Source organism: Chiloscyllium plagiosum, unplaced genomic scaffold (genome assembly GCF_037043375.1).
Source record: "Chiloscyllium plagiosum isolate Xiang-an unplaced genomic scaffold, Cpla_swu_hap1 HiC_scaffold_16, whole genome shotgun sequence".
Classification (NCBI taxonomy): Eukaryota; Metazoa; Chordata; class Chondrichthyes; order Orectolobiformes; family Hemiscylliidae; genus Chiloscyllium; species Chiloscyllium plagiosum.
This window is the reverse complement of record NW_028270154.1, coordinates 77064491-77087709: the sequence shown is the minus strand read 5'-3', so window position 1 is coordinate 77087709 and position 23219 is coordinate 77064491. Positions and strand designations below refer to the sequence as shown.

The window sequence follows — 23219 nt, the reverse complement described above, 5'->3', positions numbered from 1 at the left end:
ACCCCGCCCTCCCCCTACCCCATCTAACACCACCTCCCTTCTCCCCAACCGCACCCCTACCCCTGCTCCCTCCTCCAGGGCAGCCAGACTAGACATCAACAAGACTGCTGCTGCTGCCATTTGGATAGTGAGTCTCCAAATAACTAACACACACAATGTTTTTCTGCAACTTTTTGACAGATTCCACCTTTATCCCATACAGGACAATGTTGGAGAGGTTATCTGGGGAAGCAGGGTTTAGGGTACACCCCTGTGTAGAACTCCAGGGAATGTGTGGGGACAGAGAGAGGGCAGGAGGTCAGTCATTTGGAGATGGTGCCTGCACTCCCATTGATGTCTCGGACTGTTCTCAGCAGCATTTCAGTAAGCCGAGTTCACTTTAACAAAAGATGTGATCACTGTTGGAAATACGTCTTTGATGTAATGTTTCTATCGGGACCTCGAGATCTCCTTCGGATAATCCGATATTCAGATAATTGATATTTGGATAATCGAGGTTCCTCTGTACATTATATTTTTGCTAAATCTGTAGGCAGTCAATGCAGGCATTTAATCTATGTAACATTTTATAAATTCCTACTTTGGAAAAAGAACCACTCTGATTCAAGATTGGGATACAGACAGACTCTGAACTCTCACCTTTTAATACATTCTGAGCTGAGAAGTCCGTTTTTTTAAAAACAAAATCTTAAGTTATCTCAAGACTGTGGCTTAAAAGAAACTGAGATTTACATATTCATGAACTGAAACCTGTAATCAATTCTAAAAGAAGAAAGTCTTAACAGCATTATAAGTTTGTTCAATATATCATTTTAATTGCATGACCTGCCATCTTTTGCTACAAATTCTGTCTTATGTTCCTGCCCCACTAGTTACCTGAAGAGGCAGTGCTCTGAAAGCTAGTACTTCCAAATAAACCTGCTGGAATATAACCTGGAGATCTGATTTTTAACTTTTTTCCTCAAACTTTGTGGTATGTTGGTTCATGTTAAAAACAGATAGCAGTATACCAGGACAGCACTATGAAAAAAGATAATGTCTCTGCACAAAATGTCTATTTGCTTTGAAGGACAGTTGTAACCGAAGTTAAATAAAATTACACAGTGTATATTTAGAGCATTATAGAGAAACTAAGGATCAAAATTGAAAGGGAACACGTGACTGAGGTCAGAATGTGTGTCAGAAGCAGAGAACAGAATGGAAGCAAGCTGACCAAATAAAAACTTAGCAGTGGTTACGTGTGCATTTGTGTTCAAGAAAGGTGAGAAGTGGTTTTCAACAGGGACTAATCCTGGAACCGCTGTGGAGTAACATTGCTATTTAAAAAAAGGGTTCAGAAAAGATTTACAAAAGATGTTGCCAGGGTTACAGGGTTTGAGATTATAGGGAGAGACTGAATAGGCTCGGGCTGTTTTGCCCTGGAGTGTCAGAGGCTGAGGGGTGACTTTATAAAGGTTTAATAAATCATGAGGGGCATGGATAGGATAAATAGTCAAAATCTTTTGCCTGGTCTGAGGGAGTCAAGAACTGGAGGGCAAAAGTTCAGACTGAAAGGGGAAAGATATAAAAGGAACCTCAGGGGCAGCTTTTTCAGAGGGTGGTGTCTGTATGGAAAAAGTTGCCAGAGGAAGTGGTAGAGGCTGGTACAATTGCAGCATTTAAAAGGCATCTGGATAGGCATACGAACAGGAAGAGTTTGGAGGAATAGGGGTCGAGTGCTGGCAAATGGGACAAGATTAGGTTAGGATATCTGGTCAGCATGGACGAGTTGGACCGTGGTCTGTTTCTGTGCTGTACATCTCTATGACTCTATAAAACATGAATAAAATTCAAAAGCACAGAAGGCTTTTAGGTTGAACGTTTAGGTTCCCTCCAATTCCCACAGCTGGGGTCACGGGTTGCAGAAAGTGACAAGGCCAGTTGTGATGGAACGGCATACAAATGGAAGGATCTCTCTTCTTCCCCCACTTTCTCCCCCACCTCCTCCTCCTCCTCCTCTCTCTCTCGCTCCCACTTCTCCCCCACCTCCCGGCCCTCCTCCTCCTCCTCCTCCTCCTCCTCCTCCTCCTCCTCGCTCTCTCTCTCTCTCTCTCTCTCTCTCTCTCTCTCTCTCTCTCGCTCGCTCCCGGTCCTCCTCCTCCTCTCTCGCTCCCGGACCTCCTCTCCCGCCCCTCCTCCTCTCTCTCGCTCCCACTTCTCCCCCACCTCCCGCCCCCCCTCCTCCTCCTCCTCTCTCTCGCTCCCACTTCTCCCCGACCTCTCGCCCCTCCTCCTCCTCCTCTCTCTCGCTCCCACTTCTCCCCGACCTCTCGCCCCTCCTCCTCCTCCTCTCTCTCACTCCCACTTCTCCCCCACCTCCCGCCCCTCCTCCTCCTCTCTCTCCCACTTCTCCCCCACCTCCCGCCCCCTCCTCCTCCTCCTCCTCTCCCTCCCGCCCCTCCTCCTCCTCCTCTCTCTCTCCCACCTCCTCCTCTCTCTCCCACCTCCTCCTCTCTCTCCCACCTCCTCCTCTCTCTCCCACTTCTCCCCCACCTCCCGCCCCTCCTCCTCCACCTCCCGCCCCTCCTCCTCTCTCCCCCTCCTCCTCCTCCTCCTCTCTCCCCCTCCTCCCCCACCTCCCGCCCCTCCTCCCCCACCTCCCGCCCCTCCTCCTCTCTCCCACTTCTCCCCCACCTCCCGCCCCCCCTCCTCCTCTCTCCCACGTCGCCCCCACCTCCCGCCCCTCCTCCTCCTCTCTCCCACGTCGCCCCCACCTCCCGCCCCTCCTCCCCTCCTCCTCTCTCTCCCACTTCCCCCCCACCTCCTGCCCCTCCTCTCCCACCTCCCGCCCCTCCTCCTCCTCCTCCTCCTCTCTCTCCCACTTCTCCCCCCTCCTCATCCTCCTCCTCCTCTCTCTCGCTCCCACCTCCCGCCCGTCCTCTTCCTCTCTCTCGCTCCCACCTCCCGCCCCTCCTCCTCCTCTCTCTCGCTCCCACCTCCCGCCCCTCCTCCTCCTCTCTCTCCCACCTCCCGCCCCTCCTCCTCCTCTCTCTCGCTCCCACCTCCCGCCCCTCCTCCTCCTCTCTCTCCCACCTCCCGCCCCTCCTCCTCCTCTCTCTCGCTCCCACCTCCTGCCCCTCCTCCTCCTCTCTCTCGCTCCCACTTCTCCCCCACCTCCCGCCCCTCCTCCTCCTCCCGCCCCTCCTCCTCCTCTCTCTCCCACTTCTCCTCCACCTCCCGCCCCTCCTCCTTCTCCACCTCCCGCCCCCCCTCCACCTCCCGCCCCTCCTCCACCTCCCGCCCCTCCTCCACCTCTCTCTCCCACTTCGCCCCCTCCTCCTCCTCCTGTCTCCCACTTCTCCCCCACCTCCCACCCCTCCTCCTCCTCCTCTCTCTCCCACTTCTCCCCCACCTCCCGCCCCTCCTCCTCCTCCTCCTCCTCTCTCTCCCACTTCTCCCCCACCTCCCGCCCCTCCTCCTATCTCTCCCACTTCTCCCCCACCTCCCACCCCTCCTCTCTCTCCCACTTCTCCCCCACCTCCCGCCCCTCCTCATCGTCCTCTCTCCCCCACTTCTCCCCCACCTCCCGCCCCTCCTCCTCCTCCTCCCTCTCCCCCCCACTTCTCCCCCACCTCCCGCCCCTCCTCCTCCTCCTCCCGCCCCTCCTCCTCCCCGCCCCTCCTCCTCCTCCTCCTCCCGCCCCTCCTCCTCCTCCTCCTCCTCCCTCTCCCACTTCTCCCCCTCCCCTCTCCCACTTCTCCCCCTCCCCTCTCCCACTTCTCCCCCTCCCCTCTCCCACTTCTCCCCCTCCCCTCTCCCACTTCTCCCCCTCCTCTCTCCCACTTCTCCCCCTCCTCTCTCCCACTTCTCCCCCTCCTCTCTCCCACTTCTCCCCCTCCTCTCTCCCACTTCTCCCCCTCCTCCCGCCCCTCCTCCTCCTCCTCCTCTCTCCCCCACCTCCCGCCCCTCCTCCTCTCTCTCCCCCACATCTCCCCCACCTCCCGCCCCTCCTCCTCCTCCTCTCTCTCCCCCACTTCTCCCCCACCTCCCGCCCCCCCCTCCTCTCTCTCCCCCACTTCTCCCCCACCTCCCGCCCCTCCTCCTCCTCCTCTCTCCCCCACTTCTCCCCCACCTCCCGCCCCTCCTCCTCCTCCTCCTCTCTCCCCCACTTCTCCCCCACCTCCCCCTCCTCCTCTCTCCCCCACTTCTCCCCCACCTCCCCCTCCTCCTCTCTCCCCCACTTCTCCCCAACCTCCCGCCCCTCCTCCTCCTCTCTCTCCCCCACTTCTCCCCCACCTCCCGCCCCTCCTCCTCCTCTCTCTCCCCCACTTCTCCCCCACCTCCCGCCCCTCCTCCTCCTCTCTCTCCCCCACCTCCCGCCCCTCCTCCTCCTCCACCTCCCGCCTCTCCTCCTCCTCCTCCTCTCTCTCCCACCTCCCACCCCTCCTCCTCCTCTCTCTCCCACTTCTCCCCAACCTCCCGCCCCTCCTCCTCCTCCTCTCTCTCCCCCACCTCCCGCCCCTCCTCCTCCTCCTCTCTCTCTCCCACTTCTCCCCCACCTCCCGCCCCCTCCTCCTCCATCTTCCGCCCCTCCTCCTCCTCCTCTCTCTCCCACCTCCTCCTCTCTCTCCCACCTCCTCCTCTCTCTCCCACCTCCTCCTCTCTCTCCCACTTCTCCCCCACCTCCCGCCCCTCCTCCTCCACCTCCCGCCCCTCCTCCTCTCTCCCCCTCCTCCTCCTCCTCCTCTCTCCCCCTCCTCCCCCACCTCCCGCCCCTCCTCCTCTCTCCCCCTCCTCCTCCTCCTCCTCTCTCCCCCTCCTCCCCCACCTCCCACCCCTCCTCCCGCCCCTCCTCCTCTCTCCCACTTCTCCCCCACCTCCCGCCCCTCCTCCTCCTCTCTCCCACGTCGCCCCCACCTCCCGCCCCTCCTCCTCCTCTCTCCCACGTCGCCCCCACCTCCCGCCCCTCCTCCTCCTCCTCTCTCTCTCCCACTTCTCCCCCACCTCCTGCCCCTCCTCCCCTCCTCCTCCTCTCTCTCCCACTTCCCCCCCACCTCCTGCCCCTCCTCTCCCACCTCCCGCCCCTCCTCCTCCTCCTCCTCTCTCTCCCACTTCTCCCCCCTCCTCATCCTCCTCCTCCTCTCTCTCGCTCCCACCTCCCGCCCCTCCTCCTCCTCTCTCTCGCTCCCACCTCCCGCCCCTCCTCCTCCTCTCTCTCGCTCCCACCTCCCGCCCCTCCTCCTCCTCTCTCTCGCTCCCACCTCCCGCCCCTCCTCCTCCTCTCTCTCGCTCCCACCTCCCGCCCCTCCTCCTCCTCTCTCTCGCTCCCACCTCCCGCCCCTCCTCCTCCTCTCTCTCGCTCCCACCTCCCGCCCCTCCTCCTCCTCTCTCTCGCTCCCACCTCCCGCCCCTCCTCCTCCTCTCTCTCGCTCCCACCTCCCGCCCCTCCTCCTCCTCTCTCTCGCTCCCACCTCCCGCCCCTCCTCCTCCTCTCTCTCGCTCCCACCTCCCGCCCCTCCTCCTCCTCTCTCTCGCTCCCACCTCCCGCCCCTCCTCCTCCTCTCTCTCGCTCCCACCTCCCGCCCCTCCTCCTCCTCTCTCTCGCTCCCACCTCCCGCCCCTCCTCCTCCTCTCTCTCGCTCCCACCTCCCGCCCCTCCTCCTCCTCTCTCTCCCACTTCCCCCCCACCTCCTGCCCCTCCTCTCCCACCTCCCGCCCCTCCTCCTCCTCCTCCTCTCTCTCCCACTTCTCCCCCCTCCTCATCCTCCTCCTCCTCTCTCTCGCTCCCACCTCCCGCCCCTCCTCCTCTCTCTCGCTCCCACCTCCCGCCCCTCCTCCTCCTCTCTCTCGCTCCCACCTCCCGCCCCTCCTCCTCCTCTCTCTCGCTCCCACCTCCCGCCCCTCCTCCTCCTCTCTCTCGCTCCCACCTCCTGCCCCCTCCTCCTCTCTCTCGCTCCCACCTCCTGCCCCCTCCTCCTCTCTCTCGCTCCCACCTCCTGCCCCTCCTCCTCCTCTCTCTCGCTTCCACCTCCCGCCCCTCCTCCTCCTCTCTCTTGCTCCCACCTCCTGCCCCTCCTCCTCCTCTCTCTCGCTCCCACTTCTCCCCCACCTCCCGCCCCTCCTCCTCCTCTCTCTCCCACTTCTCCTCCACCTCCCGCCCCTCCTCCTCCTCCACCTCCCGCCCCTCCTCCACCTCCCGCCCCTCCTCCACCTCTCTCTCCCACTTCGCCCCCTCCTCCTCCTCCTGTCTCCCACTTCTCCCCCACCTCCCGCCCCTCCTCCTCCTCCTCTCTCTCCCACTTCTCCCCCACCTCCCGCCCCTTCTCCTCCTCCTCCTCTCTCTCCCACTTCTCCCCCACCTCCCACCCCTCCTCCTCTCTCTCCCACTTCTCCCCCACCTCCCGCCCCTCCTCCTCCTCCTCCCTCTCCCCCCCACTTCTCCCCCACCTCCCGCCCCTCCTCCTCCTCCTCCACCTCCCGCCCCTCCTCCTCCTCCTCCTCCTCCCTCTCCCACTTCTCCCCCTCCCCTCTCCCACTTCTCCCCCTCCTCTCTCCCACTTCTCCCCCTCCTCTCTCCCACTTCTCCCCCTCCTCTCTCCCACTTCTCCCCCTCCTCTCTCCCACTTCTCCCCCTCCTCTCTCCCACTTCTCCCCCTCCTCTCTCCCACTTCTCCCCCTCCTCTCTCCCACTTCTCCCCCTCCTCTCTCCCACTTCTCCCCCTCCTCTCTCCCACTTCTCCCCCTCCTCTCTCCCACTTCTCCCCCTCCTCTCTCCCACTTCTCCCCCTCCTCTCTCCCACTTCTCCCCCTCCTCCCGCCCCTCCTCCTCCTCTCTCCCCCACCTCCCGCCCCTCCTCCTCTCTCTCCCCCACTTCTCCCCCACCTCCAGCCCCCCCTCCTCTCTCTCCCCCACTTCTCCCCCACCTCCCGCCCCTCCTCCTCCTCCTCTCTCCCCCACCTCCCGCCCCTCCTCCTCCTCCTCTCTCCCCCACTTCTCCCCCACCTCCCGCCCCTCCTCCTCCTCCTCCTCCTCTCTCCCCCACTTCTCCCCCACCTCCCGCCCCTCCTCCTCCTCCTCTCTCTCCCCCACTTCTCCCCCACCTCCCGCCCCTCCTCCTCCTCTCTCTCCCCCACTTCTCCCCCACCTCCCGCCCCTCCTCCTCCTCCTCTCTCTCCCCCACTTCTCCCCCACCTCCCGCCCCTCCTCCTCCTCCACCTCCCGCCTCTCCTCCTCCTCCTCTCTCTCCCACCTCCCGCCCCTCCTCCTCCTCTCTCTCCCACTTCTCCCCCACCTCCCGCCCCTCCTCCTCCTCCTCTCTCTCCACCTCCCGCCCCTCCTCCTCCTCCTCTCTCTCTCCCACTTCTCCCCCCCTCCCGCCCCTCCTCCTCCTCCTCTCTCTCCACCTCCCGCCCCTCTTCCTCCTCCTCTCTCTCCCACTTCTCCCCCACCTCCCGCCCCTCCTCCTCCTCCCCCCCACTTCTCCCCCACCTCCCGCCCCTCCTCCTCCTCGCCCCCACCTCCCGCCCCTCCTCCCGCCCCTCCTCCTTCTCCCGCCCCTCCTCCCGCCCCTCCTCCCGCCCCTCCTCCTTCTCCCCCCCACTTCTCCCCCACCTCCCGCCCCTCCTCCTCCTCCCCCGCCCCTCCTCCTCCTCCGCCCGCCCCTCCTCCTCCTCCCCCCCCACTTCTCCCCCACCTCCCGCCCCTCCTCCTCCTCCCCCCCACCTCCCGCCCCTCCTCCTCCTCCCCCCCACTTCTCCCCCACCTCCCGCCCCTCCTCCTCCTCCCCCCCACCTCCCGCCCCTCCTCCTTCTCCCCCCCACTTCTCCCCCTCCTCCCGCCCCTCCTCCTTCTCCCCCCCACTTCTCCCCCACCTCCCGCCCCTCCTCCTCCTCCCCTCCTCCTCCTCCTCTCTCCCACTTCTCCCCCTCCTCTCTCCCACTTCTCCCCCTCCTCTCTCCCACTTCTCCCCCTCCTCTCTCCCACTTCTCCCCCTCCTCTCTCCCACTTCTCCCCCTCCTCTCTCCCACTTCTCCCCCACCTCCCGCCCCTCCTCCTCCTCCCGCCCCTCCTCCTCCTCCTCCCGCCCCTCCTCCTCCTCCTCCCACCCCTCCTCCTCCACCTCCCGCCCCTCCTCCTCCCCCCTCTCCCCCACTTCCCGCCCCTCCTCCTCCTCCTCCTCTCCCACTTCTCCCGCCCCTCCTCCCCCACTTCTCCCGCCCCTCCTCCTCCACCTCCCGCCCCTCCTCCTCCTCCTCTCCCCCACTTCCCGCCCCTCCTCCCCTCCTCCTCCCGCCCCTCCTCCCCCCCACTTCCCACCCCTCCCCCTCCTCTCCCACTTCTCCCCCTCCTCCCGCCCCTCCTCCCCCACTTCTCCCGCCCCTCCTCCCCTTCTCCTCCCACCCCCTCCTCCCCCCCACTTCCCACCCCTCCTCCTCCTCTCCCACTTCTCCCCCTCCTCCTCCCCCTCCTCCCGCCACTCCTCCTCCTGCCCCTCCTCCTCCTCCTCCTCCTCCTCACCCCTCCTCCCCCCCACTTCCCGCCCCTCCTCCCCCCCACTTCCCACCCCTCCTCCTCCTCTCCCACTTCTCCCCCTCCTCCCCCCCACTTCCCACCCCTCCTCCTCCTCTCCCACTTCTCCCCCTCCTCCCGCCCCTCCCCCTCCTCCTCCCGCCCCTCCTCCCCCCCCTCCTCCTCCCCCCCCTCCTCCTCCCCCCCCTCCTCCTCCCCCCCTCCCCCTCCTCCTCCCTCCCCCCCCCCTCCTCCTCCCCCCCTCCTCCTCCCCCCCTCCCCCTCCTCCTCCCTCCCCTCCCCCCCCTCCTCCTCCCGCCCCTCCCCCCTCCTCCTCCCGCCCCTCCTCCTCCCGCCCCTCCCCTCCTCCTCCCCCCCTCCTCCCCCTCCTCCTCCCGCCCCTCCCCTCCTCCCCCCCCTCCCCCCTCCTCCCCCTCCTCCTCCCGCCCCTCCCCCCCTCCTCCTCCCCCCCTCCTCCTCCCCCCCTCCTCCTCCTCCCCCCCACCTCCTCCTCCTCCCCCCCACCTCCTCCTCCTCCCCCCCACCTCCTCCTCCTCCCCACCTCCTCCTCCTCCCCCCCACCTCCTCCTCCTCCCCCCCACCTCCTCCTCCTCCCCCCCTCCTCCTCCTCCTCCCCCCCTCCTCCTCCTCCCCCCCTCCTCCTCCTCCTCCCCCCCTCCTCCTCCTCCCCCCCTCCTCCTCCTCCTCCTCCCCCCCTCCTCCTCCTCCCCCTCCTCCTCCCGCCCCTCCCCCCCTCCTCCTCCCCCCCTCCTCCTCCTCCTCCTCCCCCCCTCCTCCTCCTCCTCCCCCTCCTCCTCCCGCCCCTCCCCCCCTCCTCCTCCCCCTCCTCCCGCCCCTCCCCCCTCCCCCCCTCCTCCTCCCCCTCCTCCCGCCCCTCCTCCCGCCCCTCCTCCCCCTCCTCCCGCCCCTCCTCCCGCCCCTCCCCCTCCTCCTCCCGCCCCTCCGCTCCTCCTCCCCCTCCTCCTCCTCCTCCCGCCCCTCCGCTCCTCCTCCTCCTCCTCCCCCCCGCCCCTCCCCCCCTCCTCCCCCCGCCCCTCCCCCCCCTCCTCCCCCCGCCCCTCCCCCCCTCCTCCCCCCGCCCCTCCTCCCCCCGCTCCCCCCGCCCCTCCCCCCCTCCTCCCCCCGCCCCTCCCCCCCCTCCTCCCCCCGCCCCTCCCCCCCTCCCCCCACCCCTCCCCCCTCCTCCCCCCGCCCCTCCCCCCCTCCGCTCCTCCTCCTGCCCCTCCTCCTCCTGCCCCTCCTCCTCCCGCCCCTCCTCCCCCTCCCGCCCCTCCCCCTCCTCCTCCTCCTGCCCCTCCTCCCCTCCCGCCCCTCCTCCCCTCCCGCCCCTCCTCCTCCCCTCCCGCCCCTCCTCCCCTCCCGCCCCTCCTCCTCCCCCCCCGCCCCTCCTCCTCCCCCTCCTCCTCCTGCCCCTCCTCCTCCTCCCCCTCCTCCCGCCCCTCCTCCCCCTCCTCCCGCCCCTCCTCCCCCCCCTCCTCCTCCCCCCCCCTCCTCCTCCTCCCGCCCCTCCTCCCCCCCCTCCTCCCTCCCCCTCCTCCTCCTCCCGCCCCCCCTCCCGTCCCTCCTCCTCCTCCCCCTCCTCCTCCCGCCCCTCCTCCCCCTCCTCTCTCGCCCACCTCCCCCTCCTCTCTCGCCCACCTCCCCCTCCTCTCTCGCCCACCTCCCCCTCCTCTCTCGCCCACCTCCCCCTCCTCTCTCGCCCACCTCCCCCTCCTCTCTCGCCCACCTCCCCCTCCTCTCTCGCCCACCTCCCCCTCCTCTCTCGCCCACCTCTCGCCCCTCCTCCTCCTCCTCCTCCCCCTCCTCTCTCGCCCACCTCTCGCCCCTCCTCCTCCTCCTCCTCTCTCTCCCACTTCTCCCCCACCTCCCGCCTCTCCTCGCCCCTCCTCTCGCCCCTCCTCTCGCCCCCCTCTCGCCCCTCCTCCTCCTCCCCTCCCACCTCTCGCCCCTCCTCCTCCTCCCTCTCCCACTTCTCCCTCCTCTCTCGCCCACCTCCCCCTCCTCTCTCGCCCACCTCCCCCTCCTCTCTCGCCCACCTCTCGCCCCTCCTCCTCCTCCTCCTCCTCTCTCTCCCACTTCTCCCACTTCTCCCCCACCTCCCGCCCCTCCTCGCCCACCTCTCGCCCCTCCTCCTCCTCCTCTCCCACCTCTCGCCCCTCCTCCTCCCACCTCTCGCCCCTCCTCCTCCTCCCTCTCCCACTTCTCCCCCACCTCCCGCCCCTCGTCCTCCTCCCGCCCCTCCTCCTCTTTCTCCCACGTCTCCCCCACCTCCCGCCCCTCCTCGTCCACCTCCCGCCCCTCCTCGTCCACCTCCCGCCCCTCCTCCTCTTTCTCCCACTTCTCCCCCACCTCCCGCCCCTCCTCCTCTTTCTCCCACTTCTCCCCCACCTCCCGCCCCTCCTCCTCCACCTCCCGCCCCTCCTCCTCTTTCTCCCACTTCTCCTCCTCCTCCTCCCCCTCTTCCTCCACCTCCCGCCCCTCCTTCTCTTTCTCCCACCCCACCTCCTCTCTCTTCCACTTCTCCCCCACCTCCCCTCCCCCGAATGACTGTCAGACCTCTCACGGAGTATTTCCTACTGCAAGGTGAGTGAAGATCTTTCTGAAAGTTTTCAACCATTTGGTCCTGATGGAGGGAAGGGAAGGGAAGGGAAGGGTGCGGCTGTGCATAACCCTCAGACCCCGGGCCCGGAGTGGGAGTCCCTCCCGTTGCCGTGCCCCTGCACTCACCCTGATACGGCTTCATCAGGCTGTGCTCCCGCTTCAGGTGCTCGCTGTTGCCGTCCGTCATGTCAGCGGCGGACGGCACCAGCCCGAGTCCGAGGTAGGGCAGGAAAAGCAGGACCCAACTGCTGAGTGCGGGCCGTGTCCGAGCCGGGATCCGCTCTCCCCGCCCGATCCAAGCGCCCAACACACCCGCCGCCATCTTCTCCGCACTCACTTCCGGTGGTGCTCCGTTTCCAGGGGCACCCCGGAACCAGGGATCCGGGCGGCGGGGGGGGGGGGAAAGCGGATTGTGGAACACACTTCCTCCCCAACCAGGGGCTTGGCAGCAGCCTCCGGACGCCGCCCGCTCGGCCTCGGAAGGGCACCCGGAAATGGTGACGCGCAGACTGAGGCCGCGCCCGCGCCCGCGCCGCTCTCGGTGTTTAGCGGGGCCCACCCGGAGGGCCCAATCGTGCTGCACACGGCGCACCCAATCAGCAAAGAGCAACTCAGGCTTCGCCCAGGACGTCAGCGTGTTGCCTGGTGCACAGGTCAAAGGTCGGTGTTCAAAGATACAGAAGGGAGTGTGCTGTTGTGGAGATATGGAAACCAGGTGCATGAGTAGGCCCAAGAGCCTGCACTCCCGTTCAATATGATCAGTAACCTCAGTATCCCATTCCCACCGTGCCCCTGGATCCCTTCCGCCACAAGGGTCGTCTCCAGCTCCCTCTTGACTGTATCTCATCAACTGGGTCAGAATTCAACAGCTTCATCCGAGTGAAGAGGTTTTTCCTCACCCCAGTCCTGGATGGCTTACTTCTTAGTCTGGAGTAGGGTGTCCATTTGTTCAGTGCATGGAACAGTGTGTCACTGTGCACAGCACAGCACTCATGTAGCAGTCTGTCAATATGTACGATATTGTACATGGTTTTAAAAAAAAGGCACCCAACACCAGGTTATAGTCCAACAAGTTTATTTATTTTTTCTTTTTAATGTTTTGCCCCTCACACTTCTGCCTATCCCCAGCACCCATGTTATGTACGTGCAGGTGTGCGACACAATGAAAGACAACAGGTGAACAAATCCTTATTCCACTTCCACCACCAGGAAGAAAGGAAACACCAGAGTGGCCAGTGACAAGCAATGCCCTTATCATCAAAGGGCAATGCTCCAACAGGTTTAATTGGAAGTACTATCTTTCAGAGCGCTGCTCCTTCATCACGTAGCTAGTGGGGCAGGATTGTAAGACAAAATTTATATCAAAAGATTACAGTGTCATGCAATTAAAATGTGATCTTGCCCCACTAGTTACCTGATGAAGGAGTAGTGCTGTGAAAGCTAGTACTTCTAAATAAATTTGTTGGACTATAACTCTGTGTTGTGTGATTTTTAACTTTGTCCACCCCAGTGCAACACCGCCACCTCCACATCACTGTACATGGAACAGTGTGTCATTATGTGCAGCAAAGTGTTCACGGAGTAGTCTGTCAATATGTACAGTGTGTCTGGAATAGTGTGTCCATGCATGCAGTGCACTGTTCATGGAGCAGTCTGTCAATATGTGCACTGTTTATGGAATAGTGTGTCCATGTGTGCAGTGCAGTGTAGATGGAGCAGTACATCAATGTGTACAAAACAGTGCACATGGATCAGTGTGTCAATGTATGTAATACTGTGTAGATGGAGCAGTGTGTCATTGTGTCCAGAATGGTGTACATGGAACACATTCCTGATGAAGAGTTTAGGCCCAAAATGTTGACTCTCCTGCTCCTCAGACACTGCCAGCACTGCACTTTTTGACTCTAGATTCTCCAGCATTTGCAGTATTCACTTTCTCCTACATGGAACAGTGTGTCAATGTGAACAACACTGTGGATATGAAACTGTGTGCCAGTGTGTACTACACAGTGGAGATGGATCAGTTTGTCAATATGTCCAGCATTGTGTCTGTGTGCACAACAGAGTTTACATGGAGCAGTGTCCCAATGTGTACAACACAGTTTATATGGAACAACTTGTTAATATGTAGCACACAGTTTTTACATGGATCTGTGTATCAATGTACACAACACTGTATATATTGATTGATTTATTGTTGTCACATACCGAGGTACAATTAAAATGTTGTTTTGCATGCTCTACTGGCAGATTGTACCACAAAATGCATTGGGGTAGCAGAACAGAGTGCAAAATACAATGTTAGAGCCACAGAGAGAGATTAGATTCCCTACAGTGTGGAAACAGGCCCTTCAGCCCAACCAGCCCTCTGAAGAGTAACCCACTCAGATCCATTTCCCTCTGACTAATGCACCTAACACTGGGCAATTTAGCATGGCCAATTCACCTAACCTACACATCTTTGTGACTGTGGGCAGAAACTGGAGCACCCAGAGGAAACCCACTTAGAAACAGGGAGAATGTGCAAACTCCATACAGACAGTCACCTGTGGCTGGAATCGAACCTGGAACCCTGGTGTTGTGAGGCAGCAGTGCTAACCACTGAGCCACCATGCCACCCTAACATCAGAAGTAACATTTGAGAGGTCCGTTCAAGAGTCTGAAAATAGCAGGGAAGAAGCTGTTTTTGAATCTATTAGTACATATATACAAACTTTCATATCTACTGGCCTACAAAAGAGGATGGAAGAAAGTATAATGAGAAGGGGAGGGTCTTTCATCTGCTGTTCCACGTGCACTGTGCCATGCACATTGACTCACTGTTCCATATAAGCTGTGTTGTACCCATTGATGCAGTGCTCCATGTACACTATGCAGTATACATTGACACGCTATTCCACGTACACTCCATTGTGCAAAAGTCCCCATTATCTAAATTACTGGACAAGACGCTGGACTTTTCTAACGCAGGGTATCTGAAATACAGGACAAAACCTTGAGTTCAGGCTGCAACAAATGCTCACAGAGCCAGAATAGTTTCTGTCTGGGACTATTGTTCACCAATTTAACCTCCCCTTTAAGGGAACAATCAACCAAACCTAACACTCTGGGCCAAAACTAACTTTTACACCTCAGGCAACCCAATGCAGACAGTATGGAGCCTCAGAGATACTGGATATTCAACTTCATTCAAAATACATTCACACACACTCTTAACTATCTCGAATCCAATTGACCTCAAAGAGAACATCAGAAACACAATGGCAACACATGTTTAAGAGAGAAAACAGGGCACACAGTCTGTATAACTACTAGCCCTGACCTTACCTCAACAACAAGCTTCTGCAGAAACAGCTCCCCCACAATAGATTCGGAACCAAGAACCGCAGAGGCCGAACAGAGAAGCTGAGTTAGGAAGCCAAACCAAAAGCATCATCGCAATAAAGGACATCCGAGAGGGGGGACGCCAACCAAGTGCTATCCGTAGCTGAAAATGTGTTGCTGGAAAAGCGCAGCAGGTCAGGCAGCATCCAGGGAACAGGAGAATCGACGTTTCGGGCATAAGTCCTTCTTCAGGAATGAGGAAAGTTTGTCCAGCAGGCTAAGATAAAAGGTAGGGGGGAGGGGCGTCGGAAATGTGATAGGTGGAAAGAGGTCAAGGTGAGGGTGATAGGTCAGACTGGGGTGGGGGCAAAGAGGTCAGGAAGAAGATTGCAGGTTAGGAAGGCGGTGCTTAATTCGATGGATTTGACTGAGACAAGGTGGGGGGAGGGGAAATGAGGAAACTGGTGAAATCCGAGTTCATCCCTTGTGGTTGGAGGGTTCCTAGGCGGAAGATGAGGCGCTCTTCCTCCAACCGTCGTGTTGTTGTGGTCTGGCGATGGAGGAGTCCAAAGACCTGCATATCCTTGGTGGAGTGGGAGGGGGAGTAAGTAAGTGCTATCCGTACAAGAGCTTCTAGACTTGGGCCTGTTCTGAACCAAGAGAGCCAACAGCATAAAGCTCAGCAACTGGATGCACTTTAAAACTGTGTTTTCCTCAGTGGTGAGCTGAAACTCCCGAGACCTCAAAGCTTTTCATTAGCTAACAGGGAGGGGAATGCAGGTGGTGATAGTGCAGGAACCCCAATTTAAAAATACTGATTAAGGTTTTCTGTGATTAAAACTGCTGTTTAGTTCTAACAGTCATGATGTGGAGGAGCCAGTGTTGGACTGGGGTAGACAAAGTTAAAAGTCACACAACACCAGGTTATAGTCCAACAAGTTTATTTGAAAGTACTAGCTTTCAGAGCGCTGCTCCTTCATCAGGTGAGTTCTAATTGTGTGAGTTCTAATAGTGTTTAACCTGTATTTGTTTTAAAGAATAGTATATTTAATTACTGCTCTCTATACAGTTCTGTCAATTTCACTGTTTATTATATTTACCTTTTATTTCTTGTATCATACTCATCTTTTGTAATTAATAAACACAGAGATTAATTTGCCCTGAAACACCTGTCTACTTCCTTCTTCATTTCACCTTCCTAAATAAGTCCAGTGTCAGAACCAGGGATCTGGGGGTGATTCGAACCACTTAAAACCAGCAAATTATTGACCGCAAATCAGAATCCTACACTGTGTTGTATTCATTGACACACAATTCCATGTATACTGTGTTGTTCACATTGATACGCTGTTCCCCGTACATTGTGTTGTTTACAAAGACAAACTGTTCCATGTTCGCTGTATTGTGGAAACAGACATGACATTCCATGCATGCTATGTTGGACTCATTGTCACACTATTCCATCTACACTGTGCTGTACACATTTGCACACTTGTGTGTATGCTGTGTTATGGACACAGGCATGATGTTCCATGTACGCTGTCTTGAACACATTGTAGGTGGAGCAGTGTGTCAATGTGTTGAACACAATAAGACACTGTTCCACTTTGGTATCTTGTACACATTGATACACTGCTCCATGTACATTGTACAGTTGATGCTGACACATTACTCCATGGACAATGCATTGTGCATATGGACTCGATGTCCCACATACAGAGTGTTGTACACATTGACACACTGCTATATGTGTTCCGTATTGTTCACGTCGGCATACTATCCATATACACTGTATTGTATACACTGACACACTGTATGTGAAGCGTGTGTCAATGTGTCCAACAATCTAGATGAAACAGTGTGTCAAATGTGTGCAACACAATGTACATGGAGCAATGTGTCAATGTGTACAACATAGTATCCATTGACACAGTGTACAAATTTTACAATACCATGTGAAGGAAACAATATACCAATGTGTATAACATGGTGTCCATGGAGCAGCATGTCAATGCATGTCAACAGTGTCCTTGGCACAGTCTGTCGATGTGTACAACAATGTCCATGGGTCTAGTGTCCAGCAGTATGCCATTGTGTACATAAAACAGTATGTCAGTGTCCATGAAGTGTTCATGGAACAAAAGTGTCAGTGTATACTGCATGATATACATTGGAAATTGTGAGTGTGTGTACAGCACAATATACATGGTTTAGTGTGAAAATATGTACAGTACAATGTACACAACTCAGTGTGTCAGTCTAACCAGTTCAATGTGCGTAGGGCGGTGTGAGAGGGTATACAGCACAATGTGGGAGTGTGCAGCACAGTGTCCATAGGTCAGTGTGTCAGTCTTTACAGCACAATATACATGGTACACTGTGTCAGTCTATACAGCATGATGTACATGGGACAATGTGGGAGTGCATACAGCAGAATGTACATGGGACAATGTGAGAGTGTGTACAGGACGATGTACTTGAGAGAGTGTGAATGTGAGAGCCAGAAATATTGATTCTCCTGCTCATCAGATGCTGCTTTTCCAGCACCACACTCTCGAGAGTGTGAGAGTATGTACAACACAATGTACACAGGATAATGTGGGAGTGTATGTAGCATGATGTGCATTGGACAGTGATTCTACCGATACAGTACAACACACATGGGCCAGTGTGTCAGTCTATACAGCATGACATACATGAGACAGTGTGGGAGTGTATACAGTATTATCTGGTGCTTATTTCCCCAAAGTTATTTGAGAATTATTTACTTTATAAATAGTTCAAATGATACAGAAGTGTATAATAGCACCAAATTGTAGAGATTAATTTAAGAAGGATTACCTGCTTTACGAATTGCATGGAATCTTTGCCCACCAATAGTAGGTTTACATCATGAGCCGTTGTTTTGTTTCTTGTTCTTAGTAACAACTCATTTTGGAGTATAAATGATCATTGTTGTAATCTCATATTTCCCAGTGAACCAGCACATACATCTACCAGCTCAGCAGTTGAATAATGAATCCTTGTCACTTGATTTGCTTTTTTTCTTGAATACATATCATTGGCTACCAATTGAGTTTGTTAATATCAATATGTTGAGTGAATATAGACTACACACCACAGTTCAACTGTAAACTAATGAATCAATTTATTTAACATTAAATGGGTAACTGAAATCTACTTTCTGCGAACAATATAATCATAACTAATGGCATTCTTGAAATGTTGAATCTGCAAAACATAGATTTTGCATTACCCACACCATAAAGAGCACTGCACTTCAACATAAAACTGAAAACACAGTCCTGATTTCTTATGTGATTAAATATGATCACAAAGCACCTGATTAGCTTTGCGCCACTAACTGAATGACTGTTGGCAAGAATATCGCCCAGATAAAATCCTTTGAAATATGTCAGAACACAGGACAGTATGCACTTCCGTTTTGCCATAAGGTCACAAACATTAAATGATACTAGACTGCTGAGTACATACAGCATTTCAGTATTTTCTTCAGATTTGAGGCATCCACATTATTTGTTCATCGGAGCAGATGAAATCACCTTTGTTCAACCATAAAAAAGCCACAGATGCATATGATATCAAATATCACGTCACAAATATCTCTGTAGATTTTATTTTAATTCTTTAACCAGCTGGTTAAAGTTGGTAGAAGATGATGAACTACCACTTGTAGCTCTAGAAGGGTTTCACAAATGCAATCATGCTTAGGAAATTTGCGTTTGGAATTTTCACACAGGCAGGCCAAACACTTAACATACATATACCCTACAGAGAGGGAATTACAGTAAGTCACAGAATAAATAAATAAATTTGGCTACTTTAATACATCATTCTTTAAAGGTCCTTGATCAATACCTTGAAGCTGTAACTGAAGGTTACAGAATTTCAGAGAATAGTTGGAGGTTAATTCCTATCACACAAAGTGGAAAGTGTAGATTCCTTGTTTGCAACAGTATTTATTCAACTGTTTCAATTTACCTCCATTAAGTTAAAAATTAAACTCCCCAGCCAAAGAAACAAAGATTGACTTGTGAGTTCCACCAAGATCTACTTTACCTAACCACATGTATAAATGTACAATATACTGTCAAACTTAGGTTCTGTGAAATCTGGTTATGGATTTAACCTTACATTCTGTGTGCATTACCTGGGCTAGCTTCCCTGTATTGTACAGAGGGAATTGAATGGATGTGATTGGATTACTGTTTTTTGGATAAGCTACTTAACCAAGGCACCGTCTATACTCACAGTTGGCTAGAAATTAAAGAATCTATGGAATAATTTGAAGAACACCAATGAATTGCCCTTCAACAAATTCTGGTGATAGAGTCATAGAGATGTACAGCATGGAAACAGACCCTTCGGTCCAACCCGTCCATGCCGACCAGATATCCCAACCCAATCTTGTCCCACCTGCCAGCACCCGGCCTATATCCCTCCAAACCTTTCCTATTCATATACCCATCCAAACGCCTCTTAAATGTTGCAATTGTACCAACCTCCACCACTTCCTCTGGCAGCTCATTCCATACACGTACCACCCTCTGCGTGAAAAAGTTGCCCCTTAGGTCTCTTTTATATCTTTCCCCTCTCACCCTAAACCTATGCCCCCTAGTTCTGGACTCCCTGACCCCAGGGAAAAGACTTTGCCTATTTACCCTATTCATGCCCCTCATGATTTCATAGACCGCTATAAGGTTACCCCTCAGCCTCCGACGCTCCAGGGAAAACAGCCCCAGCCTGTTCAACCTCTCCCTATAGCTCAAATCATTTGTGTCATTTAGCCCTCAGTTACTGTTGGGCATTATCTCATTTTTGTTTCTAGGATCTTGCTGAGTTAAAGTTGACTACCCTGTTTTCCTGCATTACAATAGTAGATTATCCTTCAAAAGTGTTTAATCGGCTGTGAACTATTTTGGGAGATTTCAATATTGTGAAAGATGCTATGTTAATGTGAAGTCTTTCTTTCTGCAAGTAATTAATTGTTTGTGTACAAGTTTTCGAGTCATACAGCATGGAAACAGACACTTTCAACCAACTTGTCCTTGCCATCCACTCCTAAACTGAACTTGTCCCATTTGCTTGTGTTTGCCCCATATCCTTCTTTCCTATCCATGCACCTCTACAAATGTCTTTTAAGTGTTGTAACTGTACTCGCCTCTACCACTTCCTCTGGCAGCTCATTCCATATACACACATTGCCCTCTGTCTAAAAAGTTGTCTGTCAGGCCCCTTTTAAATCTATCCCCTCACACCTTAAACCTATGCCTTCTAGTTTTGGACTCCCTTACCTTTGGGAAAAGACTTTGGCTATTCACTTTATCGATACCCCTCATAATTTTATAAACCTCTATTTGGTCACTCCTCAGCGTCCTACGTTCCAGGGAAAAAAGTCCCAGCCTATCCAGCCCTCCTCATAACTCAAATCTTCCAGACTCAATAACATTCTTGTAAATCTTTCTTGCACTCTTTCCAGTATGATAACATTCTTCTATAGCAGGGCAACCAGAATTGTGTGTAGTACTCCAAATGTGGCCTCGCCAATGTTTTGTACAGCTGTAACATGATGTCCCAACTCCTAATATTAGTGCTCTGAATAATGAAGGCAAGCATGCAAGACACCTTCTTCACCACCCTATCTACTTGTGACACCACTCTTAAGGAACTACGTACCTGCACCATGACTCTACCATTAATAGAATAGAAATTGTCCCATCGGGCAGACGCAGTATGGGTTCATGAATGGCAGGTAATGTTTAACTAATTTGCTAGAATTATTTGAGGATATTACGAGTGTGGTGGACAATGGGGAACTGGTGGATGTGGTCTATCTGGATTTTCAGAAAGCATTTAATAAGGTGCCTCACAAAAGGCTGCTGCATAAGATAAAGATGCACGGTGTTACAGGTAATGTATTAGCATGGATAGACGATTAGTTAACTAACAGAAAGCAAAGCGTGGGGATAAATGTGTGTTTTTCTGTTTGATGATCTGTGGGTAGTGGTGTGCCTTAGGGATCAGTGTTGGGACCGCAATTATTTATGATTGTAGTGTATCAAAGTTTGCAGTTGACACAAAGATGAGTGGTGGACTAAAGTGTGCAGAGGACACTGGAAGTTTGCAGAGGAATACAAGATAAATAAGGTGAGTGGACAAGGGTCTGGCAGATGGAGTACAATATGCTGCTGTGCAGAGGGATCTGGGTGTCCTTGTGCATGAATCACCAAAAGTTGGTTTGCAGGTGCAGCAGGTGCAAGGAGGCAAATGGAATATTGTCCTTCATTGCTAGTGGGATGGAGTTTAAAAATAAGGAGGTTATGTGCAGCTGCATAGAGTGATGGTGAGGCCACACCTGGAGTAATGTGTACAGTTTTGGTCTCCTTACTTGAGAAAGGATGTACTGGCACTAGAGGGGGTGCAGCCGAGGTTCACTAGATTGCTTCTGGAGTTTGGAGGATTGGCTTATGCCGGAAGATTGAATAGACTGTGACTATACTCATTGGAATTTAGAAGAACGAGGGAAATCTTATGGAAACTTATAAAATTATGAAGGGAATAGATAAGATAGAATCAGGGGTGTTGTTTCCACTGGTCCGTGAAATAAAACTAGGAGGCATAGCCTCAAAATTAGGGGGAGCAGGTTTAGGACCGAGTTGAAGAGGAACGTCTTCACCCAAAGGATTGTGAATCTGTGGAATTCCCTGCCCCGTGAAGCAGTTGAGGTTATCTCATTGAGTGTTTTTAAGACAATGATAGATTTTTGAACAGTAAAGGAATTAAGGTTTAGAGTGAGCGGGAAGATAAGTGGGACTGAGTCCATGAGAAGAACAACCATAATCTTACTGAATGTCGGGGCAGTTTTGTGGGGCCAGATGGTCTACTCCTGCTTTTTCTTATGTTCTATATTCTTATCAACTGTGTAAGTCCTGCCTGGTTTATGTTGCCAAAATGTAACACCTTGTATTTATCCAAATTAAAGAGCATCTGCCATTCCTCAGCCCACTGGCTCAGTTGATCAAGATACCTTAAATAACTTTCTTCACTTCTGGTAAGATGTCTTCTGAACCTAGGGCTCATCTGCTCCATCCATTTTACTTTTCATTTTGTTTCTTTTTTTCTCTCTCTCTTCTCTTGTTTCTTTTTCTCTTTTATTTTCTTTTACTTATCTCTTGGTGAAGAGCTTGGTTGTGATGACTGCATTGGCGGTGGGCCCAGCAAGTGCGGACTCATTGTAGCAACATCGTAAGTGAGTTCCAGTTCCCGGCAGCTTCTGTTGAGGCAGCCCCAGTGCCGGCTCAACATCCCATTCATCTGCTTTTGGCGTCTTTGGGTGAGGAAGGAGGTTCCAGGAGGCTGCCGCCATTCCTCGTGGCTACTTTGGCAGTGGCTACAGACAAGGTGGGTCTGGCCCTGGGATTTCAATGGCCCAGGTTTTCCTTGCGGCTTCTGCAGCATCTTTGCGATGGCATTGTTTGTCTCCTCTGGCCTGAGATTCTTTTAGGCAGCTTCGGCGGTGGCCTGGCATTTCATTTGGTGGCTTGGGTAGCTGTTTTTAATCGACATCAGTCTGGGACTGCTCATGGCAGCTCCAGTCAGTCTGTGACTCCATCTGGCACTTACTTCGTGGTGGGTCCATCCTCGGATTCCGATGGGGTTGGGGGGGGGGGGGTGGGGGTCGATTCCTCGAGCCCAGAGCCGTGAATTGGACTCAGTGGACTTTGTCTGAAATGTTGTTTGTACATTTTTTTTGGTTTGTTATATTATTCTGAATTTTTTATTTCTTTAGTTTTCTCATTTATTACTGTGATTTTGTACTTTTGAATTTCTGTAATGCTGGAGTTTTTGCTTTTTTATTTTTCTCTTTTTTCTGAAGAATTTGTACTCAAGAATCTGTACTGAGGTACCTATCTACCTAAGATGGCACCGTAAGTGACAATTTGTAAATTTTTCACTGTACTCATGTCAGTACGTGACAATAAAGCTAATTCAATTCAATTCACTGGCCACTGTACTGCCAACTTTGCTGTCATCCACAAACTCATTAACCAGGTCTCATATATTCTCATCCAAATCATGTATATAAATGACGGATAACAGTGGACCCAGCACCAATCCTTGCGGCACACAGCTATTCACAGGCCTCCAGTCTAAATAACAGCCCTCCATCACCACCCTCTGTCTCCTACCGTCAAGCCAATTTAGTATCCAATTGGTTAGCTGTCCCTGGATCCTTTGTGATCTAACCTTAATAAACAGTCTACCATATAGAACCTTGTCGAAGGCATTGCTAAAGTCCATGTTGACAATGTCTACTGCTCTGCCTTCATCTATTTTCTTGGTCACCTCTTCAAATAACTCAATCAAATTTGTGAGAAACAATTTCCCACGCATTAAGTTATGCTGCCTATCCCTAATCAGTCCTTGCCTTTCCAAATACATATAGATCCTGTATCTCTGAATCCCATCACTGATGTCAGGCTCAGCAGTATGGACATCCCTGACTTTGTCTTGCAGCTTTTCTTAACTATTAGCCACCTTCCGGTCTTCCAGCACCTCACTCGTGGTTGTCGATGATACAAATTGCCACCAGGATACATAAACATCAACTGGCCACCAAAAGACACGACCCACGATCACTAGTTTCTGTACATACAGACAAAGAAGGACACCACTTTGACTAGGACAACACACACACCTAGGACAGGCAAAACAAAGACATGAGAATTCTTAGAGGCATGGCATTCTAACCAGAACTCCATCT

General features: G+C 54.5%; 1 protein-coding gene and 1 long non-coding RNA gene across 2 annotated transcripts in view; one reads left to right on the top strand and one right to left on the bottom strand.

The window, feature by feature from the left end:
• Window positions 1-11575, bottom strand: part of lman2 (lectin, mannose-binding 2) — a 55754-nt gene extending 44179 nt beyond the window's left edge. The window contains exon 1 of the mRNA XM_043703951.2: window positions 11237-11575. Within this exon, the coding sequence (XP_043559886.2) occupies window positions 11237-11432 (196 nt within the window). The 5' untranslated portion in view covers window positions 11433-11575. The remainder of the gene's footprint in view (window positions 1-11236) is intronic.
• A 65-nt stretch (window positions 11576-11640) lies between these two features.
• Window positions 11641-22548, top strand: LOC148147581 (uncharacterized). Its single transcript, XR_015759820.1, has 3 exons — window positions 11641-11770; window positions 21637-21856; window positions 22332-22548. It is a non-coding gene; the product is annotated as an uncharacterized LOC148147581 (long non-coding RNA).
• The last annotated feature ends 671 nt before the right edge of the window (window positions 22549-23219 follow it).